This window comes from Coenobita brevimanus, chromosome 72 (genome assembly GCF_032717465.1).
Source record: "Coenobita brevimanus isolate Jiangsu-jjx chromosome 72, ASM3271746v2, whole genome shotgun sequence".
NCBI lineage: Eukaryota > Metazoa > Arthropoda > Malacostraca > Decapoda > Coenobitidae > Coenobita > Coenobita brevimanus.
The window spans coordinates 13,783,568-13,806,067 of NC_137025.1; the positions used below are offsets into that span (position 1 = coordinate 13,783,568).

Consider the following 22,500-nt stretch of genomic DNA (forward strand, 5'->3'; position numbering starts at 1 on the left):
CTATCCATTTTAAGACATCGCCGTCTACAGTATACCGTGTGCTCGAACCTTTCTAACTAACCTTTCGTGTGGGACCCTATCAAAAGCTTTACTAAAGTCCAGATAAATAACATCGTAAGCTTTATCGCTATCTACTGCCTCATAGACCTCCGACATGATAAAATAAAGTTATTTTATCACAGACCTCCGAGTAGAATGACAAGTTTGTGAGGCAGGATCGTCCTTGCCTGAATCCGTGCTGACTTTCGTTTATAAGATTAAATCTTTCTAAGTTTTCTCTAATCTTATTTGTCAAAATTGACTCTAACATTTTTCCTACTATTGACGTTAGACTTATCGGACGATAATATCGACGCAGCTGATTTATCATCCTTTTTAAAGATGGGCACTACGTTTGCGGTCTTCCACGCCTCGGGAACTTCTCCTGAACTTAATGAGTCATTAAAAGGAAGCGACGTTAGGTAGGGATGGAAGTGACTCAAACTCTTTTCACTTCAACCTCTCCTAGATTTTGTTCTTCTGATCTAAATTTTACGTAGCCAGCTCAGCGACTGAAAAAGACAATGCTATGGCTCTGGGTCCTTTCCGTAGCCCATCCTTCTGACTAGTATCATATTCTAGTGTTAATATACTGTTGCAAATCAGCATTCATTTTTGAGAGATGACAATTTTTAGGCCCAGCTAAAGTAAAAACAATATACGTACACACGTCACTACTGTGTTCTTTTTACTCTAACTTCACCTAAAAATATCACCTCTTCATCTTGAATGCTGAGTTATAACATTAACCCTAGAATACGATACTATAGTCGCGGCGCGCGACTCTGAGGTTGTTATTATCGTGCCCTGGCAACTACCATTCAAAAGTACGTCTGATTTCGTGTATTATGAGAAGCATGTGATTCGTGTATAATATGTTAGTGTATAATAATATTCGTGTGTAATATATTCGTGCTTAATGTTTTGATTCGGGCATAATATAATACGAAATCGGTCGCGCTTTTGAATGATAAGTTGCCAGAGTATGCTAATGACAACCTCAGAGTCGTGCGCCGCGACTATAGTCATGAAAAGTGCTTTAAAGAAGTCAAGCCGTAGCATCGTTTCATTCTGGCGCCGAAGTAAGTGAACTAAGCTGCAAAACGACCAAAATATGGGCCAACATGAGGTGAAAGGAGAATATCATCCGACTGAATTCAATCGGCTGATATACTTTTCGAACTGTAAAGTATATCTGTCTATCTATCTATACATGTATACGCTTTTAACAATTCCCATGTCACTAACCAAGGAAAAACTGCCACTCTTCACCAGATTATTTAATTTTCATCAAAGTCGGTCAACTAAACCCCGTTCATTTTATGTGCCCTCTTTGTCACTAAAAGGAACGGAGAAATTACAACTGTTATGCGGAATGTTTTTAGCTTGACTTCTCGCACTAAAAACGCCCGCGACTGAATGGGGTCTTCTTTCCGGACCGGAAATAAAACACAAAGGAACAGGGCATAAAAACTAGGCAGCACACCTTAACACATCTATTAGCTTATTTCAATACACTGTTACAATATAAAAACTTAGAGTTACAGGATATGATGGAGACAAGTTTACAGAGTTAGCTTCCCAATAATATGTATCACGCACAGCCCAGGCAGAGTAGAGTTCTGCAATTATATCTCGATGGTGAGTTGTAAGTTGTATATACCCGTATTGTGTCTATAGGCAGAACTAGTATTTAATAGTCTCAACCGGATGCACTAGGGGTAGAGAGGGCCAGGGGTCGAGACAGTGAATATTACTATAATTGATCAGAGCGCGAGTCGCGACACTCGGGATAGTTACCGGTACTTAGTCGCGGAGACACTGTTCACAGACTTTTGGCTTTTCCTCGCGCTCGTGCCGTTTTCATATGGCTCTATGTCCGTGCTCACTAGTCTTTTCTGTTCTGCCTGGGTATTTGTCTCACTGTGTGCTACTTATATGATTCTGGCCTCACTCTTTCACTGTCACTGTTCACTCCCGTCTCTGTGGTTTTCCAAGGCACACGAGATACGTTACAGTCACTGTTTGCCCTTGTTTCCTGGGCTTAACACAAGAGGCGCCCGGGCGTGGGAGGGGGCTCTACTGGGGAGCCCTCCTGCAGGAGACAGTGTACTACCCATAGGGGTGTCACTGCTCGGGCTTTCTTCGTCAGGGGGGTGCAGGGAGGCTCTCCCGTTTGGGGGCCTCGACCTGAGAGGTTCTTGTGCTGGAGCCTCGTCGGTGGGGTGCAGGGAGGTCCTCCGACCTGAGGGCCTCGACCTGAAGGGCGGCCCTTGGGACTGGGGCCGAACAGCTGCAGGAGACGGGCCTGTCGCCTCTGACTCCGGGGAGAGGGGGAGCCCAAGTTGCCCGGGTCTGGAGCCTGCTGATCAGGCCTAGGGGTCCAGGGGCTGCGGCCGCCTGCAGGGTGGGGCGCCGTCAGGGGTGAACTGCGGCGCCTTCTCCGTCAGACGTCCATCTGGGGCAGGGACCTCCCAGGGGTAGGTGGTAGGACCGGGATCTGGCCACGCCACCACTCCGGCAGCACCTCCGGGGAACCACTCCTGGAAGGAGACAACAAAGGGCGTCCCACGCAGCCGAGGGGTAAAAGGTCGGCCGCACAAGGGACCTCCTGCTTCGGGAGGACCGCCGGAGTCAAGAATGAAGGGCGTACAGTGGCCGCTCCTTCCCCTACACGTACAGTGGCCATGTTGGCGGTTCCATGACTCCTAGGGCCAGCAGCTGAAGGGCATACAGTGGCCACTCCTTCCCCCACACGTACAGTGGCCGTGCTGGCAGTGCTGCTCCCGAAGGAGGAAGAGGCAGGTGAGGGGTGCACAGTGGCTGCGCCCTCCCTGGCACGTACAGTGGCTGTAGCAATGGGCCTGCCTGCCCTTCGGGAAGTAACTGAAGGGCGTACAGTGGCTGCTCCTTCCCTGTCACGTACAGTGGCTGTGAGTGTGGTGTTACTCCCATAGAAGGAGGATGTAGTGGATGAGGGGCGTACAGTAGCTGCTCCCTCCCCGTCACGTACAGTGGCCATGATCGCGACTCCACTACTCCTGCCTTTGACAGTCGGAGCGCGTTCAATAACTTACGCTCCGAGGCCGTCCCCAGAGGTGGCTGTGACCAAAGGGCGTACAGTGGCCGCTCCTTCCCCCTCACGTACAGTGGTCGTGATGGCGGAGTCACAGGGGGTAGACAACTGAAGGGCGTACAGTGGCCGCTCCTTCCCCAGCACGTACAGTGGCCATACCGCGGTGTTGCTTGGGACTGACTCAGGATCAGTCCCACCCCGAACCTGGTGAAGGCTGCCCCGCCCGCAAGGTCGTATCTTTTTCCTGCATAGCTTCCGTCGGACCGGTTGGGTGAAAGAGGGACTCAGGACAGGGGAGCACTGGTGCCCTTCTTGCTCCAGGTCAGTCTCTCGATGATCCGGTCCTCCATGGTGTCCTCCTAGGGTGGTGGTGAGGTGGCGGCTCGGTGGTAGGGTGGGGGGTGGCGGGGTGGTCGGTCTGGCGGCGGCGGGTATTTTACCACCTTCTGCGGTCAAGAAGTCACAGCCCCGTGACTGGAGGTGGTATGTTGTGATGGTGGAGGTCTGGTGGGCCGGCTTGAGGTGTTGGAGGAGGTTGGTCCAATGGCAAGTGGTGAGGTTTGGCTCCTGGTGAGGGTTGAGGGTGAGGCGTAGGGACAATGGTTGGGTGGGCTGGTGTAAGAGCCGAAGGAGCTTGTGTGTCACCCTTATTCTGATGGTGGGGTGGTCATGGGGGCACCATAGTACCCTCTCAATCTTCATTTCTGGTGGTGAATTGGGAAGTTTCCACATTGCTTGATGGAGGGGGAGGGTGATGGGGGGTGGTGTTTGGGGTGTGGGTGGCATGTGTTGGGGAATGGGGAGCAGGATGGGGAGGAGATGGAGATGTGGGGGTGTATCTAGATGGTGGGCGGGAGAGGCGTCCTGATCTGGGGGTCGTGGTGGTGAGGGTGGGCATAGGTGGTGATGGTGGTTGGGCACGTGGCGGCATGGGCTTCCCGTCATGGTTGTGGGTGGTTGTTGGTGGTGGTGTGGGGTGTCTTGTGTAGTGGGCATGGTCGGTGGGTAATGGGTGGCCAGGAGTGGATGAGTGGGTGGCAGGTGAGGTTGGTGCACGTGGGGAGTTGGTGGGTGATGTATTGCGTGGGGCGGTGCGTGGTGGGGTGCAGGTGGGGTGTGGTGGGAGTTGTGGTGGTACAGTGGTGGTGGTTGTTTCCGCGGCGGTGAAGGTGGGAGTTGGTGATGTGGTGCAGTGTTGGTGGTGGGCGCAGAGGGCGGTGATTGAGAGTGGTGGGTTGGAGGAGGTGGGGTAGCCATAGGAGATGCAGGCGGAGGTGAGGTTGGTGAAGGATCAGAATCGGAGGAAGGTGGTGGTGGGTCAGGTGAAGGTGAAGTGGGGGAGGGGCTTTGTGGGTATGGTGAGGTTGAGGGTGGGGTGGGGGAGGTGAGCAAGGAAAGAGAGGCGGGTGAGAGTGAGGAGGAGGAGGGTGTGATAGGGAAGGCGAATGAGTTGGCCGTGTTGCTGGGGAAGATGAGTGGCGGGGAAGTGATGCTGGTGAGTGGTGCGGGGTGGTAGGTGGGAGGCAGTAGACAGGAGGAGGCGGTTTTGGGAAGTAGGTTAGGGGAAGATGAGGTAAGGGTTCTAGGATGCCTGTGAAGGGGGAGGCAGGCTTTGTGTTGGGGAGGAATAGGAAGGGGGGAGGCGGTAGTAGTGGAGAAAGTGGTGTGTGAGGTGGGAAGGTTAGGAACAGGGGTAGGAATAGGGGAAGGCAAAATAGGAGAGATAGTGAGAGGGGAGGAAAAGGAAACATGACGTTTCCCCCTGTCATAGACTGGGGGAGATGTGAGGTGGCCCCCGTCATTACGGTGGGATGCGGGGGCAGTGGGAAGGCGCCTTCTGTGCTTTCTTCATATTTTCCTTCCCTGAGGCTTGGGGCAATCGTCGTATGGTAGAGAGGCTTGTAGGCGCCTTTGTGTGGTTTTGCTGCGCCAGGCAGCTATAAGCTGCTCACGGATGTCGTGGATTGGGCATTCATGGCAGCAAGGAGAAAATTCCCATGGGTCGACGGCGATGAGATTTGCGGGGAATTGATTTATATCGCCGATGCGTTGAGGTGTGGAGTGGACGGCTAGAAGGCGCCTCATTAAATTTATTTCTTTATCCAGGCCAACCGTCGATTCACATATTATAAAATGTTCTTTAATGCAACCGGAGAGGATCCCGAGGAGGTTGTGGAATATGAGTTGTTCCCAGGTTTTTGCATCTGTGTCCGGGTACGCTGCGGTGACAAGCTGCCTAGCCTGAATGAATGTGTCATCCAGGCTGCTGTTGTATGTAAGGGCGTTGAGTTGTGAGAGGGCGACAACTCTGTCCAGTGAAGGCATGACAGCCTGTTTCACGATTGGTCCCATGTTAAGTCGGGAACGATTTTTGTGGCGATAGTAGCTATTATTTTGCCCAGGTTGGGTAGTGTGACAGCTATTTTTTCTCTGTCCATGTCAAACCCAATGTAAAGGGGGGGTTTTACCATATCCAAGAAAACATCAATGTCATATTGTTCAGGATTGAGCTTTGGCAATTGGATGTGAGGTTTGGCTGCCATTGTGCAAGTTTCCCTTTTGTGTTCTTCCGTGATTTACTCGGATCCAGAACCACCGCTGGTCACGAGTGTTATGCAGGATGATTTTAGCTCGACTTCTTGCACTAAAAACACCCGCGACTGAGCGGGGTCCTCTTTCCGGACCGGAAATAAAACTAAAATACCCGCCACCGCCGGACCACTCACCCCGCCACCCCCCACCCCGCCACCAAGCCACCACCCCAGGAGTACACCACGACGGGGTTAGTGACCCAGGACAAGAGGGTCACCAGGACATCCCTGTCCAGAGTCCCTCTTCCTCGCAACTGTCACAACACCAGGTAAGCGCGAAGAGACAACAACCCTGCAAGCGGGGCAGCCTTCACCAGGTTCGGGGTGGGACTGATCCAGAGTCAGTCCCAGGCAACACCACGGTATGGCCACCATACGTACCGGGGAAGGAGCAGTCACTGTTCGCACTTCAGTTGTTTTCCCCCTGTGACACCGCCATCACGGCCACTGTATGTGAGGGGGAGGGAGCGGCCACCGTACGCCCTTCAGTCACAGCCACCTCTGGGGATGGCCTTGGGGCATTAGTTATTGAATGCGACCCGACTGGCAGAGACAGTAGTGGAACTGCGATCACAGCCACCATACGTGACGGGGAGGGAGTGGCCACCGTACGCCCCTCATCCACTATCTCCTCCTGCAATGGGAGTAACACCGCGTTCACGGCCACCGTACGTGACGGGGAAGGAGCGGCCACCGTACGCCGTACGTACCAGGGTAAGTAGACCCTCGGCTACGGCCTCCGTACGTACCGGAGAGGGAGCTGCCCCTGTGCACCCCTCTCCTGCCTTTTTCCTCCTACGGGAGTAACACTGTGTTCACGGCCACCGTACGCCCTTCAGTTACTTCCCGGCAGGCAGGCAGGCCCACGGCTATGGCCACTGTGCGTGCCAGGGTAAGTAGACCCTCGGCTACAGCCTCAGCACACACCAGAGAGGGCGTTGCCCCCATGCACCCATCTCCTGCCTTTTCCTCCTTCGGGAGCAGCACCGCCAGCACTGTTTCAGTACGTGCGGGGGAAGGAGCAGCCACCGTACGCCCTTCAGCTGCGAGCCCTAGGAGTCACAAAACCGCGTTCACGGCCACCATACGCCCCTCATTCGTGATTCCAAAGGCCCTCCCAAAGCAGGAAGTCCCTTGCGCGGCCTACCCCTTTCCTCTTGGCTTCGTGGGACGCCGTTTGTCTCCCTACAGGAGTGGTTCCCCGGAGGTGCTGTTGGAATGGTGGCGTGGCCCGGCCCAAGCCCTACCACCTACACCTGGGAGGTCCCTGTCCCTGACAGACATCCGACGGAGGCAGCGCCGCAGTTCACCCCTGATGGCGCTCTCTCCTGTAGGCGGCCACAGCCCCCGGACTCCCAGGCCTGGCCAGCAGCCCCCTGGCCCAGACAAACCAGGCTCTCTCTCGAGTTGCCCGTGTCTGAAGCCTGTTGGTCAGGCCTGGGGGTCCGGGGGCTGCGGCCGCCTGCAGGGTGGGGCGCTGTCAGGGGTGAACTGCGGCGCCTTCTCTGTCGGACGTCCGTCAGGGGCGGGGACCTCCCAGGGGTAGGTGGTAAGACCAGGATCGGGCCATGCCACCACTCCGGCAGCACCTCCGGGGAACCACTCCTGGAAGGAGACAACAAAGGGCGTCCCACGCAGCTGAGAGGTAAAGGGTCGGCTGCGCAAGGGACCTCCTGCTTCAGGAGGATCGCTGGAGTCAAAAATGAAGGGTGTACAGTGGCCGCTCCTTCCCCCACACGTACAGTGGCCGTGTTGGCAGTTCCATGACTCCTAGGGCCGGCAGCTGAAGGGTGTACAGTGGCCACTCCTTCCCCCGCATGTACAGTGGCCGTGCTGGTGGTGCTGCTCCAGAAGGAGAAAGAGGCAGGTGAGGGGTGCACAGTGGCCGCGCACTCCCTGGCATGTACAGTGGCCATAGCCGTGGGCCTGCCTGCCCTTCGGGAAGTAACTGAAGGGCGTACAGTGGCCACTCCTTCCCCATCACGTACAGTGGCCGTGAGCACGGTGTTACTCCCGTAGAAGGAGGATGTAGTGAATGAGGGGCGTACAGTGGCCGCTCCCTCCCCGTCACGTACAGTGGCCGTGATCGCGGCTCCACTACTCCAACCTTTGCCAGTCGGAGCACATTCAATAACTAATGCTCCGAGACTGTCCCCAGAGGTGGCTGTGACCGAAGGGCGTACAGTGGCCGCTCCTTCCCCCTCACGTACAGTGGCTGTGATGGTGAAGTCACAGGGGGGAGACAACTGAAAGGCGTACAGTGGCCTCGCCTTCCCCGGCACGTACAGTGGCCATACCGCGGTGTTGCTTGGGACTGACTCTGGATCAGTCCCACCCCGAACCTGGTGAAGGCTGCCCCACCTGCAGGGTCGTGTCTTTTTCCTGCGTAGCTTCCGTCGGACTGGTTGGGTGAAAGAGGGACTCAGGACAGGGGAGCACCGGCGCCCTTCTTGCTCCAGGTTGGTCTGTTGATGATCCGGCCCTCCGTGGTGTCCTCCTGGGGTGGTGGTGGTGGCGTCTTGGTGGTAGGGTGGCGGGGTGGTCGGTCCGGCGGCGGCGGGTATTTTAACAACATCATGTCTCCTTGGTTGTTCAATCTGTACATGGATGGGGTAATAAAAGAGGTACAAGGTAGGGTAGTGGATGTTGGAGTGGCCCTGGTGAGAGAGGATAGTGTTTGGAAACTCCCTGTACTGTTGTTTGCAGATGATACTGTGTTGTTGAGTGAAGACGAAGGGGAGCTCCAAGGCTTGGTGGATGAGTTTGGGAGAGTGTGTAAGAAACGGAATCTGAAGGTGAATGTAGGGAAGAGTAAAGTGATGGTCTTTGAGAGAGGTACAGCGAGGTTGGATGGTGAGGAACTGGAAAATGTGAGTACGTTTAAGTACTTGGGTAGTGTGATGAGTAAGGATGGAGGTTTGGAGGGTGAAGTGCTTGAAAGGGTACAGCAGGGAAGAAAGGTTGATGGTTCTTTGAAAGCAGTGATAAGAAACAGGGAAGTGAGCATGGAAGTGAAAAAGTTACTACATGACAGTATTGTGATACCAACTCTAACGTACGGAAGTGAAGCTTGGACGTTGTTGGAAGGACACAAGTCAAGAGTGAGAGCAGTGGAAATGAGTTATTTAAGAGGAGCCTGTGGAGTCACATGGAGAGATAGGCTGACGAATGAGGATATAAAGGAACGTTGTGGTGTTGATGTGGATGTGATAGGGAGCGTTATGAGGAACACACTGAGGTGGTTTGGCCATGTGGAGAGGATGGAGGGTGAAAGACTGACGAAGAGAGTGTATGTGAGTGAGGTGGAGGGGGGAAGAGGGAGAGGGAGGCCGAGGATGAGATGGAGGGATGGGGTGGAGAGGTATATGAGAGAGGGGGGTGTGAGTTGGGAGCAGGGCAGTGAAATGGCGGGGGACAGGGTGACTTGGAGGCGATTTGTTTGTGGCCACCCCAAACGGGATTGAGGCGTCTGGCAATAGATAGATAGATTTTACTCACTGCTACAAGGAAGAGAGGCTGTAATAGTCAAACAGAATAAAAAATTAGTGGGCTGAGTCTACCATCTCTATTGGAACGGATCTTTCCTTCCTTAAATATCGATAAGCGTTATTTTACATCCATTTCACGTATTTGTCAGTCAAAACAAAAATAAATTGGGTTACGAGAAACATGTAACGATTCCTCGTTTAGAAACAGTAGCACGACACTACTGAAGATCGTAAGTTACGATTATAAACAATAACAATCTCACGTGTCTACTGCCTCCTTGGACCTGCTGTATAAAAATCATGGAAAACCGTTGCATAGAAAAATGGACAGTGCCTAGACTGAAGTTTTTCCTGAAGTCTAGAGGAATACCCTGAACAAACTCCAGTTGGTTAGACTTTTTCTACGGTATTTTGGAGCCCTCGGGATCATCGTATTTCGGCCGGCGGTCTCGTCTCTGCACCATTTCGGCATTAAACATTGTACAATTTTCATATGAAAAACTTTGCAGATTTTCTTCAGCATTTTGAAGATGAAACATTGTTCTTTTAGAAAACTAAATTATATGGTTTTCAAACCAAAGGTGCAACTAAGACTTGTAAATTTGTGATGAATGCTGTCACACCCACTGTGCTTTCACGGTTTCTACAGTATAGTAACGTTTTCCTGCATTTATCGCACTAAAGCATATCTAGGAAATTAGTATAGGTACTAAAGAATAATATTTTGAAGAGCTTAAGTACGGTATATCCATAACTATCACGGGAGAGATTTTTAAAGATATGCGACTCCTGTGGTCCCTGCATGAGTAGCCCGACTTCCATATTGACCTTACTGGCGATCAGTGGCAACTCTTAAGCTAGTGACTTACTGTATTCGTGTCAACCATACTACCGCCACGCAGTCCATGTCCATATTCATCCCGAAATACCTTCTTACAAGACTGAAAGTACATACTCCATAATAAAGAAAAGGAAAAACGTAAACAATGTACTGTAATACACAATTATCTACACATTTATTCACAAACCAGTACAAAAAAAAAAAATGCAGTAATTGGTGACAGCAAACATACGCACGGTCGCACCTCCCCCGACCACTGCCACTCCCAGCCACCAACGCCACTCGAAGACAGTCTGACAAAGAAAGTGAATTTTCAATCATTACAGCGCAAGTTAAGCAGAAATTATTAAACTTGTTACCTTTATAATATATATATATATATATATATATATATATATATATATATATATATATATATATATATATATATAATTGCTCAGTATCGCTTACTGTACGTAGTTAGTATTAGTAGCTTAATGCTTTTATATCTTTTTGTAAAGCGTGCGCTATATAAAACTTTAATTCACGTCTATAAGTAAGTACAGTAATATTTTTAGTTAATGTCTGTTTGTTTTACCACTGTACATACCTTTGGTTAAAGATGATGTGTTTCACTAAGAGACATCAGACGAGGCAGGGCCCGCAGGGGAGGTAGGAGGGGGATCATCAGCTGACTCGTCTTCCATGCGTGGTGAGGCAGGAGAGGATGAGTTGCCAGATGTCGATGGCGGGACAAATGCAGGGCTGTGTCGGCTTTTCTTCGAGAAAAACATAGTTATTGGAAGCTGCTCCCTTTCACGCTTCATCTCCTTCATTATTTCATGGTAGGGAGCAAACATAGCTTCTATCCCATTCTTCACTTTTATTGCCCTATCCAACGATGGGTCATATGACATTAGCAGGGAGATGGTATGCCTCATACTGCGAGTTATTTCCCCAAGCTTCTCTAGTGTCCACGCCTGTGGTAAATCATTTCTGCCAGATTCCCTTTCCTCTTCATCCTTCTCTACCTCGATGTTGGGATGAGCAAATTTAGTAGATTCAGGGTGACCTGGGCAGTTATCTATTGTCAGCAGCACTTTAAAGTCTATCCCCTTTGCCTTCAAGTATCTTTCTACCTCGGGAACAAAACAGTTATGGAACCCGTCACTGAATAATGCTACTGTCATCCACGCTTTCTTGTTATTACGATAAAACACTGGTAGCTGATTTAAGTCTTTCCCTTTAAGTGCACGTGGTATATTAGTCCTGTACAGCAGCATAGGCTTGATCATATCCTGAGCGTTAAATTCTGGTGCCTGTCTCTCCTCTCGAGATATAAAAGTTCTGCTTGGCACTTTTTTCCACCACAGCCCAGTCTCATTGGCACTGAACACTTGTTCCGGCAGACACCCTTTGTCCTTCACTAATTTTTCAAATTCTGCTGGATACGCTTCTGCTGCCACATGATCAGCAGAGGCTGATTCGCCAGTAATCCTGAGATTATGGAGTGAGAATCTCTTCTTAAAATTCTCAAACCAGCCCTTGCTAGCCATAAATGAGTGCTTCCCATCTCTCTCTCCATCACTGAAATTACTGTACAAAACCTTGGCCTTTTCTCTGATCGAATTTGTGTCAACAGGAACATGTCGGCGGTTCAAATCTTCTATCCATATGTTGAGCGCCTTTTCCATTTTAATCAGAGCATTATCACGAACATGTTGAGACACTTTTGCTGACGTTGATGCACCGCTAGCAACTGCATGTCTTATATCTTTTTCACTTTTCTTTATGGAACGCACTGTCGACTCGTTCACTCCATACTCACGACCACATGCCGAGTAGCTCATGCCACTTCTTAACTTGTCCAATAACACAATTTTCTCTGTTAAGGTCATAACTTTTCTTGATCGTTTTACCACTTTGGAGTTCTTACTAGTTGTATTATTAGCCTTCGGTAAGGCTGGCTTACGTCCTGGGGCCATGTGGAAAGCACGTGGGAGGCAAGAGGCTTGTATCACAGCGCGCTTACAGTACACCAAGCAGGTGAGGCAAGCAGGCGTGTAGTCGTGGACTGAGGGGCGCGGACCGTTCGGGGCAGGGGGGCAGTGTGGCAGCGCGGGGCCGCGGGAAAGGGACAGAGGGTGGCGCGGTTTACCGCCTACGATTGGAAACGGCGGGAATTTCAAATCTTTTGTTTTCCGTATAATCAAGAATATTTTAGTTGAACTTATTAATGCTAAGAAAATTCGCGCGAGGGCAAAACCGTGGGAAAAAATATTCGCGAAAAATGGGGGATTACAGTGTGTATATATATATATATATATATATATATATATATATATATATATATATATATATATATATATATATATATAATCATCAGTCACTGCAAGTTTACTAAGCTATAATCCCTTCCGGGTTTTGCCTGCAGACTTCTCCATTTCATTTCGTCACCTCCTGTCTGGCGTTTTTCTGCTACACTTGCAGTCTTTAGCTCCATTGGCTGTCCTTTGTTCTTGCCAGATGACCTGTCCACATCTATTTCTGTTCTTTTATAACTTCTATAATGTCTTTGATCTCTTCCTGTTCTCAAAGAAATTCCCAACATTGGTCTTTACACTGCATTGTAAGAACGGATTAGTGTGTTTTTCATCCATTTTGCCAGTTTCCAAGTCTCACAACCTTGCGTCATAGCTGGGATTAGACAGTCATTATATACGCGTCGTTTTATACATACATACAGTACTAGTAAGTGGCTTTTCATTATGTCTAAATGTTTTCCGAAAGCTTCCCATTTAATTATAATGCGTCTCTATATTTTGTTTTCATTGTATTTCGTTAGTTTTAGTATTAGTTCCAAGCTGTACTCCTCACTTCAAGAATTTCTTCATTTATTTTGATGACGTTCTTTTGTGTATTTGGATTAAACATTAGCTTTACTCCGGATCAGCTTTAGCCCTGCTTTGAGACTTTCTCTAGGCCATTTAACTTTTCTTGCAATGTGTCTGTTGTTTCTGAGATTAGGACAACGTCATCTACAAATCTTAAATTGCTTAAGTTTTCTCCATCTATGTTTACTCTTCATCTCCCATTCTAGCTTTCTGAAAATACTTTCAAGGCATGCTGTACGTAATTGTGGCGAAATTGTATCTCCCTGACACATGCCATTCTCACTTTTTTTTTTTCCCCGAGTCTTTAATGTAACCTGACTGTAGCAGTCCCTTTCTTGTTTATGTTTTCGAGTACTTTTACAATGTTCTCGTTTACTCCTTGTCCCGCAATGAATTTACAACTGCTAGGTCTCCTTTTCGTAACAGACAAAACCTGAGCACAGTGGTTTATTATATTCTGTATTTTTTTTTTTTTTAAATAGCCGATTTATGGTGTGTAGACGATCAGTAGTTGAATACCCGCTACGGAATCCTGCCAGCCCACGAGGTTGGTTTTCTTCCAACTTTGCCGTTATTTTTGTACGCAAGAACTTTCGTGAAGAGCTTGTATATAACTGGTAATAAGCTAATGGGTCGATAGTTACTAAAATCTTTTGAGTCGCCTTTCTTGTACAGTACAGTAAATAAAAAAACAAAAACTATTGCACCACATAATGGTTTGGAAATTTCTTTCTTTATAAATTTCGGTAATAATTGGGCGAGTCCGTTTTGAACTTCTGCCTCTGACAATAAAACTGCTACTATTCCATGTGAAGGAATTAACCACCGGAAATATAACGCCTTAGTGGGCTCTATCCTTGCACATCTGAGGCGATTCATTCATGTCATGGGAGGCGTCTTCGTCCTTCAATTATTTTTCCGTCTCACTAAGAGCAAGAGCTGCCCTCAGGGACTGAGCCTCTGCTTCAACATGAATAATGTTATGTTGGGTAAAGTTAGGACTGAATAATTAACCACATCACTTGGACGACGGTTTTTTGGTACTAACCGTCAGAATCACTTCCTGTTGTATGTAGCCCTGTTTGTTCTGCTATACATATCCCTTAGAGTTATCATATATTCACTATAACACACACACACACACACACACACACCAAGCTCCTTTCTGACTCAGTCTGACTCAGCCTCTCTCTCTCTCTCTCTCTCTCTCTCTCTCTCTCTCTCTCTCTCTTCTGATTTTATAACTTCCCTACCTTGCCCTACAACATGTACTTTTCTTTGCTACATTTACTGCACCGGGAACAACACCCTCATTTGTTCTGTGTTTGGGGCAGGTACGTTTTCATTCGGTGCCAGAGGAGTGCCACACATACGAGATGCTGTCTTCGCTGTCACCAACCTCATCCCCAACCCCGACCCCGAGGAGGCATCCCTTGGCCACAACTTGTACGATACCTGGGTCTCACGATACCCGGACGAAAGTGAAAAGACTCCGGTGGTGGGGTCCCTGGGCAACGACGGCGACTTCAGGGCCTTCCTCTACAACCTGGGTGTGGCCAGTTTGGATTTGAAGTTTGTGGAGGCTCCGGTGAGCATGAAGAGGGAGAAGCACAAGAATTAATTTTGATTTACCATGTGTTTAGGAATATATTTATATCCTTTGCACGTTAACATTACCAAAAATTGCCAGCTCTCCTTCATGAATGCCCAACTGTAGCAGAAAAATAACACTAGATTATAATGCTAGTTACGAAGAATGCTATGGAAAGGATGTCTAGCCGTCACCATATTTTGCCACTGAGCTACTGGAAATAAGCTTGAAAAGGAAAAAGAAAAATTGGCACAAGTTAAGGTGAGAGAACTATAGATCATTTTTCTTGACCAGCTCTTTTTTATATTGTACAGAACTTCAACATGCTCTTGTATGATGCTTATGTTTTATTGTATCGACCTGTATTTGATAACATACGAGGGGATATTAATGTTATGCAGAAATAAGCTGGTAAGGAAAAGGTTCATGTGGATACTTCATAGATGACCGCAATAAGGACACTATACCTATTTCATTTTGACTAGGTCCAAATTTTCGTACTTCTGCAGCCTTTTTCATGTAGCTAAGTGGCAGAATAAGACTCTGCATTCTTTTCACATCACTTCTTCGTGACTGGCATCATTTCCTAGTAATAAACTATTGCGACAACTCAACATTCAAGATGGGGAGATGGCAGTTTTAGGCCAAGTTAAAGCAAAATCGGTCTACGTGAAATACAGAAGGAAAAAAGGAAGTCAGGACGAGAGGGACTGATTGAGTGGTGAGTTGGAAGATACGGGAGTGTAGGAAAAAGGAGAAAGAGAAGAATACTGCAAGAGAAGTGGGATGATGGATAGAAGTAAAGGAGTCACGGAATGAAAGAATGATTTGAGATCGAGTGATGCTGTTGGGGCGATACAGAAGAAGAGAAGGAAAGAATAACACCAGGAAAAACATAATTGGAGAGGAAGAGTGGTAGATAAGAAAGAATAAGCAGTCACAGAATGAAAGAACGAAACGGGACGAGTAATGCAGGTAGAGTGATGGATAGAAGCATGAGTAAGAGATGGAGAGAATGATATGAGGAAGAATGTAATAGGAGAGGAAGGATGACGTATAAAGTAAATAGATACATAATGAAAGAATGATATAAGGGAAACAATGATGGGAGAGGAAAGAGGATGAATAAGAGAGTAAGAGAAGAAATGAACGACATGAGATGGAAGAAGGAAAGACATGAAGAGACATGATGGATGGAAGAGCAAGTAAGAGAGAGAAGCACAGGATAGTTTACACGAGAGGATCATGAATGGTAGAATAAGCATGAGGGAAAGATTGATGTAAGTGCAAAAGAACAAGGATGAAAGAGCAAGTATGAGACAGAATACAAGAATAATGTGAAGGAAAAAGATACTAAACGAATGTGAAGAAACGTGTTCATTACTCCCTTCAGTCCGATGACGCATTTTCGTGATATTCTTCCTATCGATATTTAATGCAGCTTTGGAGAAACTTTTCGAATTGGAGAGGTTAGTTACAAGATTCATTTATCCCTTCAGTGGTGCTGGAGACGGACACCTTCATGTGATGGTACTCATACACCGGGCGGCTCAGCTACCTCGTTATACAAGTATCCCTCAGTCTCCTCCCTATCCCCCGAAAGGAAGATGGTGGGCTGAAGAAGGATAACTTAAGCCTTCAGTCCAAGTGGTTTACATTTCAGATGAGTCTGACGTGAAGAAAAAAAAAAACAGTCAGAGGCCTCCGAAATTATTAATAAAGCCGTCTGGAGGTAGTAAGAATTAATCAAGCCACGTCACCGGACTGAAGGGGTTCAGTCCGTCACTTAATAGTTAAAATCCACAACTGGGTACCTTCGAGTTTGGGGCTACACGGAAGTTGAAAATACCGACATTGATAATTTCCGTAGTATCAACATACATCGTGTTTAAAACAGAAAAATACCGTGTGGAAAACAACGTACATAATATCAAGTATTTGCTGAATTATATTATGTTTCGATTTAGCTGTAAACAAGGAAAACGTTGAGCAATTTCTCAAACACCGTGAAAAGATCGGACAGTCTTCGCTTCCATACTTTCCTTTAAGGGAAAATGGAAGCACAACATTGTTCACTGAGTACTTGATATAATGTCAAAGATATTTTCACACGATATTTCTGTTATAAACACGATTTGTGCTAACGCCACGAAAATTATGTGTCGATTTCAACTTCCTTGTAGCCAAAGTCTCGCAAATGATCAATTAAAACAACTTTACACGACGAGGATAATAATTGTACATTCTTCTATACTTTTTCCTGCCGGGCCGCCCCATGACTGAGGCAGGACGAGCCGTTCCTGCCTCTTTACCACACCGCCTGTGACACATACGAGTTGGCCACCTCCCTCATGGACCCAGACCTTCGCTACCACCAGGCTGCTACCAGGTCAGTTGGGTAGTAGTAGTAGTAGCGTTAATAATAGCAGTAGTAGTAGGAGGAGGAGGAGTAGGAGTAGTGGCAGTAGTAGTAGTAGTAGTAGTAATAGTGGTAGTAGTAGTACTAGTAGTAGTAGTAGTTGTAGTTGTAGTAGTGGCAATAGTAGTAACACATCAAATGATATGAGTGGATGTCAGTGCTCTAGGTTTCGGGACACGTGGCCAGAAGGCTTTCTCCGATATTAGGATATATGATCCTACGACAGCACGTCACAGCGAATTGTTGTCGAGGCAGCACACTAGAGGAATGAACAAAAACAAAAACAAAATATCAAGAAAGGTTCCAACATGTGGACCACGGTCGATTCACCTCCCTTGTGTTCCCAACATGAGGCGGGATCTGTTTAGAAGGGAGGGGGGGGGGGAGAGATTCTGCTCGAGACTGGCAGAGGTTCTATCTGAGAAGATGCATCCACCTCAGAGTTCTGTTATGGCCTGGATGAGAAGTCGACTGTCACCATTTCTCGTGAGGTCTGCACTCCTATGCCTCAGAGGCACATAATCAGCAGCCCTTAGGCCTGTCTCTCTGGCGGGTATGGATAACGAAGCTTCTGTTGTAGTTGCATGGACCAGCGGCTCCAATAGTTTAATATGTATATTAGCACTGTAATATTAAGGGAATATATAAAGTAATAAAAGTAGCAGTATATGGCTGGTAACCACAGCCGTTGGCATGCTTGGGTCCAACGGATTATAATATGAAGGTTAGTGTTAACCATCACATTATAGCTCCAAAAAGTGCACTGTATTATGAAGCTTGGTTTTGATCTTCACAATACAATTCCGAAATGGATGGAAGTGATTTTGTCATTTTATTAGAAAAAAAAAAGTAGCAATAGTAGTGGTAGTAGTATCTGTTGTTGTCGTTGTTGTTGTTGTTGTTGTTGTTGTATTTTGGTAGTCGTAGTAGTAGTAGCAGTAGCAGTCGTTATCACACCTTCATATGCCACCGCTTGGGCACTAATGCTCACAGTTTTCATTGAAGACGTGATAATGCTGTCTCATTCAGGTCTCGTATTATGTTATTAGCGGGAGTGTTTTATGACATGTCCATAGTTTTTGCGATGGATCTATTAAGGTTGTTTTAAAGAAATTTTTTCTCCATACAACAGCCTGCGTCAATATGAGACTGATCTGGTGTCCTGTTAGACAGAAGACCAGATACCACCTATCCGTAGGACTCGGTGTTATTTAAGGTGTAGGAGCTGTTTAAATTTCATATTTGCACTCGTGTGTATGTACAGTATATGCTGCATATATGCAGCCATGTCTACGTACGTAAAGTATATATATACTGTAAATGCAAATAAGACCGTCGTAACAGCTGTCTGCGAAACCAGCGTCATTGTTCTGGCCTAATTCATGGTTTAGGAAAAATGGCCCAGCTTGGCTGTTCCAATAGGAGACTAGAAGTCAGGGAAGGGCAGATCGAGTCTTTCCCTGGTCCTTCGAGTCTCGACTTCGTCGGGTAGTAGTAGTAGTAGTAGTAACAATGGAGAGCACCATTAGGAATACACGTAGGCAAAGGCACTGTCACAATATTCTTTTTTCCAGGGTGTGGGCAGTGTTGGCATACCAGTTCGCGAGCCATCCCATTTTGCCCCTTAACATACCCACCTTCGGGGACTTCCTGGTGGCGGAGATGGATGCCTTCATGGTCGACCACGGAACCTTATTTAGCCAGCTTGGAGTGGACATAGGTCAGTCTGGCTGTATGTGTATATAACCACTCTTGAACTTAGACTGCATATAGGTCTTCTTTACCTCAGCCTATTCGTACCTAGAGTTCCGATGGGGACTTGGACGTTAAAGCAACAGTTGAGTGTCGAAGAAAGATCTCATTGTGTCAGTGTCGAATTTTATCTTATTATCACGCTATTATCACCTTCACATACTCTTAACTACCGATGAATTTTCTCCCTACTATCACACTGTTATCAGTTTCAAATACACTTAACCATTCCCTTTCAATCTTAATTTGGCTCTGACTATCGTCCTTTTGCAACATATTTCACGTAGCTTAGAGAAAAAACAAGACAGAAAGAAAAAAAGAAAGATTACTAACGCTCTACATCCTTTCCACATCACCTTTTTGTGACTAGCATTATATTCTAGTGTTAATCTTTCATGCAAATCAGCATTCAAGATGGAGAGATGATAAATTTAGGCTAAGTTAAAAAAAAAACTGTATATTGATGAATGTTTACCTTACTGCCACATAATTACCAGCTGCACATTCCCTCCCATAGATGTCCTGCAGGAGGCGGTGTCAGCGTTAAGTACTGCCACCCTCACCTTCGCCAACAACCTGAACAAAATAGACGTAAATGAGTGAGTATCTTTTTCATACGCAGTTCTTCAGCGCCTATTCGAAGTTGCCCATTTACGGGGAACACAGCTTGTAAACTTATAAACGTATTATTCTTTCTACTGATTATAGATGATTAATTTAGCAAGATTTATAAGGTTCTGTCTCGTGTTAAGAAGAAACTATTGAAAGGGCAAAGAAAAAATACTTCGAACTGGAACCACCTGTGTTTGTGACGAAGAGAAGAAAGAGAGAAAGAAGCATGTGGCCAGATGAGGCATGAAGGGGCATTCTCCTTCATTTTTCTTCCTGTTCCTTGTAACATCTTCCTTTTCATGTCTTCCTAAAGCCCAGTCATATAAACTTCATACTGCAATCACCAGTGCTTGTGTTGGAAAAAAGTAAATAAAATAAGCGAATAAATGACAAAATCGCCACTGGACAGCTATTTGTGATTTTTAAGTAACATTTTGTTTTACTTTCCTTCCTGATATCGTGTTTGTCTTGGTGTTTCCCACCAAAAGCCGTCTGGTGGCGAGACGGTACAACGACGCCATGATGCTGATGGACCGCTGCCTCCTCTCACCCAAAGGACTCTCAGACAGGACGTTGATCAAGTGAGTGTGTGTGTGTGTGTGTGTGTGTGTGTGTGTGTGTGTGTGTGTGTGTGTACTAGATATCTATAACAGCGATAAACCCTCACATTAGTAGATCTTGATAATATTAGGTATGAAATGCTTAAATCCGTCAATCAGATAATTTATTTATATGTTTTGCTACTTATGCAGCTCAGAAGAGACTTTTCAAACTTGGGTATTTAAACTAAGCCTTCATCAATCCATCTGTACTGTTTTTACTGTAGCTTTCCCTAGATTTTCGTCCTTGTGCAGCTTATTTCACGTAGCTCTACATACGAGTACCTTCCATAGCGCTTCTTCGTGACTGACATTATAATTTACTGTCAGTTTATTACAACTCAGCATTCAGGATGGAGAGATGGGAATTTTAGACCAAGTTAGAGTAAAAAGAGTATAGTATGATAGTTATTTCCAAAGCTGAATCATAAAGTTTGGAGACAGGAAGAAATAAGCCAAGAGTATTCGTAGCTTTAGAGACTGTGTACATGTCTATAGGGTCTCTATGTCACTATATTCAAGGGGACCATCTTCTCCTTGCAGCCACGTCATCATGGCCCCCAGCTGGAAGAATGACCTGGTGTGGGAGGTGTTTCCAAGCCTGAGAGATCTTATGGAGGCGCAGGATTTGGACGACACGGAGCTGAAGCAGAAGTTGGAGGAGCAGGTGGGCGTTGTTACCCATCACCTCAAAATGGCTACCTCTGCACTAACTTTCACCCCGTGGTAGAGAGAGAGAGGGGGGGGGGAGGGAGAGGGAATCAGTCATTTCAAGCAGACTATACGCCGTTGGGAAGGACCTTGGCGAGGCAAGTCTACCACAAGGGGGTGCCGGATCCCTACATGGTGTATGAACTGTACTGTACGTGTAGGGCGGCCCCACAGGTACAACAGTTTACCTGTGATCGACGGGTTTGCTCGGCCAAACACACCGGGGTTAAACAACAACAAGGGTTATTCAGGTTACAGGATACAGGTTTTTCCCTTCGTGATCTTCGTGAACCGGGCAACTCTTTTCAAATTTATCTTCCCGGAGCCTGTCCTTTTGTTTCTGGTGAGGCACGACCGGCTGGGAAGAAGGATGTGGAGAGAGAGAGAGAGAGAGAGTTAACGCTGTAGAAAGTTATAGCAAAAGCGAAGATTATATTGTATGTTTAAATAAACTAGGAATATACATGTAGTGTTTGAAATCGTGTGTTTTTATATCCTCCCTTCATTTTAGCACGAAAATGGTTAATGCTGATTTAAGATGGAATTACTAGTGACCTAAAATAGAATCAATGCTGTTTTAAGGAGTAAAATTGTAAGACAGAATTAATACTAGCCTAAGATAAAGTATTGCAGGTCTAAGATAGAATTAATGCTGACTTAAGATAGAATTAATTACTGACTTAAGATAAACTGCCGACTTAAGATAGAATTAACTTTCTGCTTAAGATAGAACTAATACTGATACCTTAAACTCCCTTCTTTCGCCCTAAACCTGTCTCATTTCACACTAATCCAATACTCTGTCGTTATCTCACTCCTACGTTCACTCTAACCTCACCCTAGCTTGCCTCACTACATCCCTCCCACCTTCCTAACCCTCAGACGTGGCTCTCGACCTTGAGTGGTATCGTGATCACAAACCACATTTTTACTTCTCTCTCTCTCTCTCTCTCTCTCTCTCTCTCTCTCTCTCTCTCTCTCTCTCTCTCTCTCTCTCTCAACTATTTATGATTCCGCGCGCATTCATCTTCATCTTATTCAAATCATTCCTGTGTCAGCAAACCATACACTGATTCTCCTCTTCCTCATCTCACAATTATTCACATTCGTCTTCATCTTCTCTCACCCTCACTCATTTTCTTTATAATTCTCTCTCATGTTCACCCTTTCTTATGCTCACTCTCACTCTCCCGAACCCCTCACTTTTCACTGCCTAATCTCAGTTTTTCCTTCATTTTATCTCTCATTCATCTTTTCTCATAGCCACTGTTACCTGCCCTTAGTTTGACATTTCCTTACACTCACGCTGCTTTTGGTCCACAGTCTAGCTCACACTCATATATTCTCCACATTATCCTTCTTCCAGCTCCGACTGCTTCACCCCCCCCCCCACTATCTCATACTTCCTCCCCTTCAGCTTCACCTTCATCTCTACTTCATACTACCCCACCTATCTCAATTTCACCTTCATCTCTGTCTTACACTGCTTCCCCCTCAAGTTTTCCCTCATGTTCACTTATGCATGGCGGATACACAGACGGATGCAGCTCCTCACATTATCAAATCAGAGTGAGGTATGTTAGGTGACAGGAACCACAACTCAGGGTAATGATGTGTGTTCTCACACTCTCGCCATCTCCCGCACGGACAAGCAATATAGTCGACTGAGGGTTTGATCTCTAGTCTCTGGGCGGTCGATGTTGCAATGGTTCGCACATGTCCACACCCCGACCGTTAACTGGCAAAACCCAAGTTCTATTAAAGATTCGTCAGTGTCGGGTACATATAATTTTCTTCACTTGTCCCTGTTCGCCCCTCAGTATAACATCGACTTACTCGGTTCTAGGGGAAGATTGGGATTTAACCAAAATGGTTCTTTGCACTAATGACCTTCATGTAAAGGAAAGG

General features: G+C 46.7%; 1 protein-coding gene across 1 annotated transcript in view; it reads left to right on the forward strand.

The window, feature by feature from the left end:
* LOC145407044 (N-acetylated-alpha-linked acidic dipeptidase 2-like) overlaps positions 1-20,611 on the forward strand; it is a 32,695-nt gene extending 12,084 nt beyond the window's left edge. The window contains exons 11-18 of the mRNA XM_080278068.1: positions 2,446-2,688; positions 6,833-7,351; positions 14,243-14,496; positions 16,788-16,888; positions 18,493-18,638; positions 19,188-19,269; positions 19,771-19,863; positions 20,425-20,611. Coding sequence (XP_080134194.1) covers positions 2,446-2,688; positions 6,833-7,351; positions 14,243-14,496; positions 16,788-16,888; positions 18,493-18,638; positions 19,188-19,269; positions 19,771-19,863; positions 20,425-20,611 — 1,625 coding nt within the window. The remainder of the gene's footprint in view (positions 1-2,445; positions 2,689-6,832; positions 7,352-14,242; positions 14,497-16,787; positions 16,889-18,492; positions 18,639-19,187; positions 19,270-19,770; positions 19,864-20,424) is intronic.
* Positions 20,612-22,500: the final 1,889 nt, after the last annotated feature.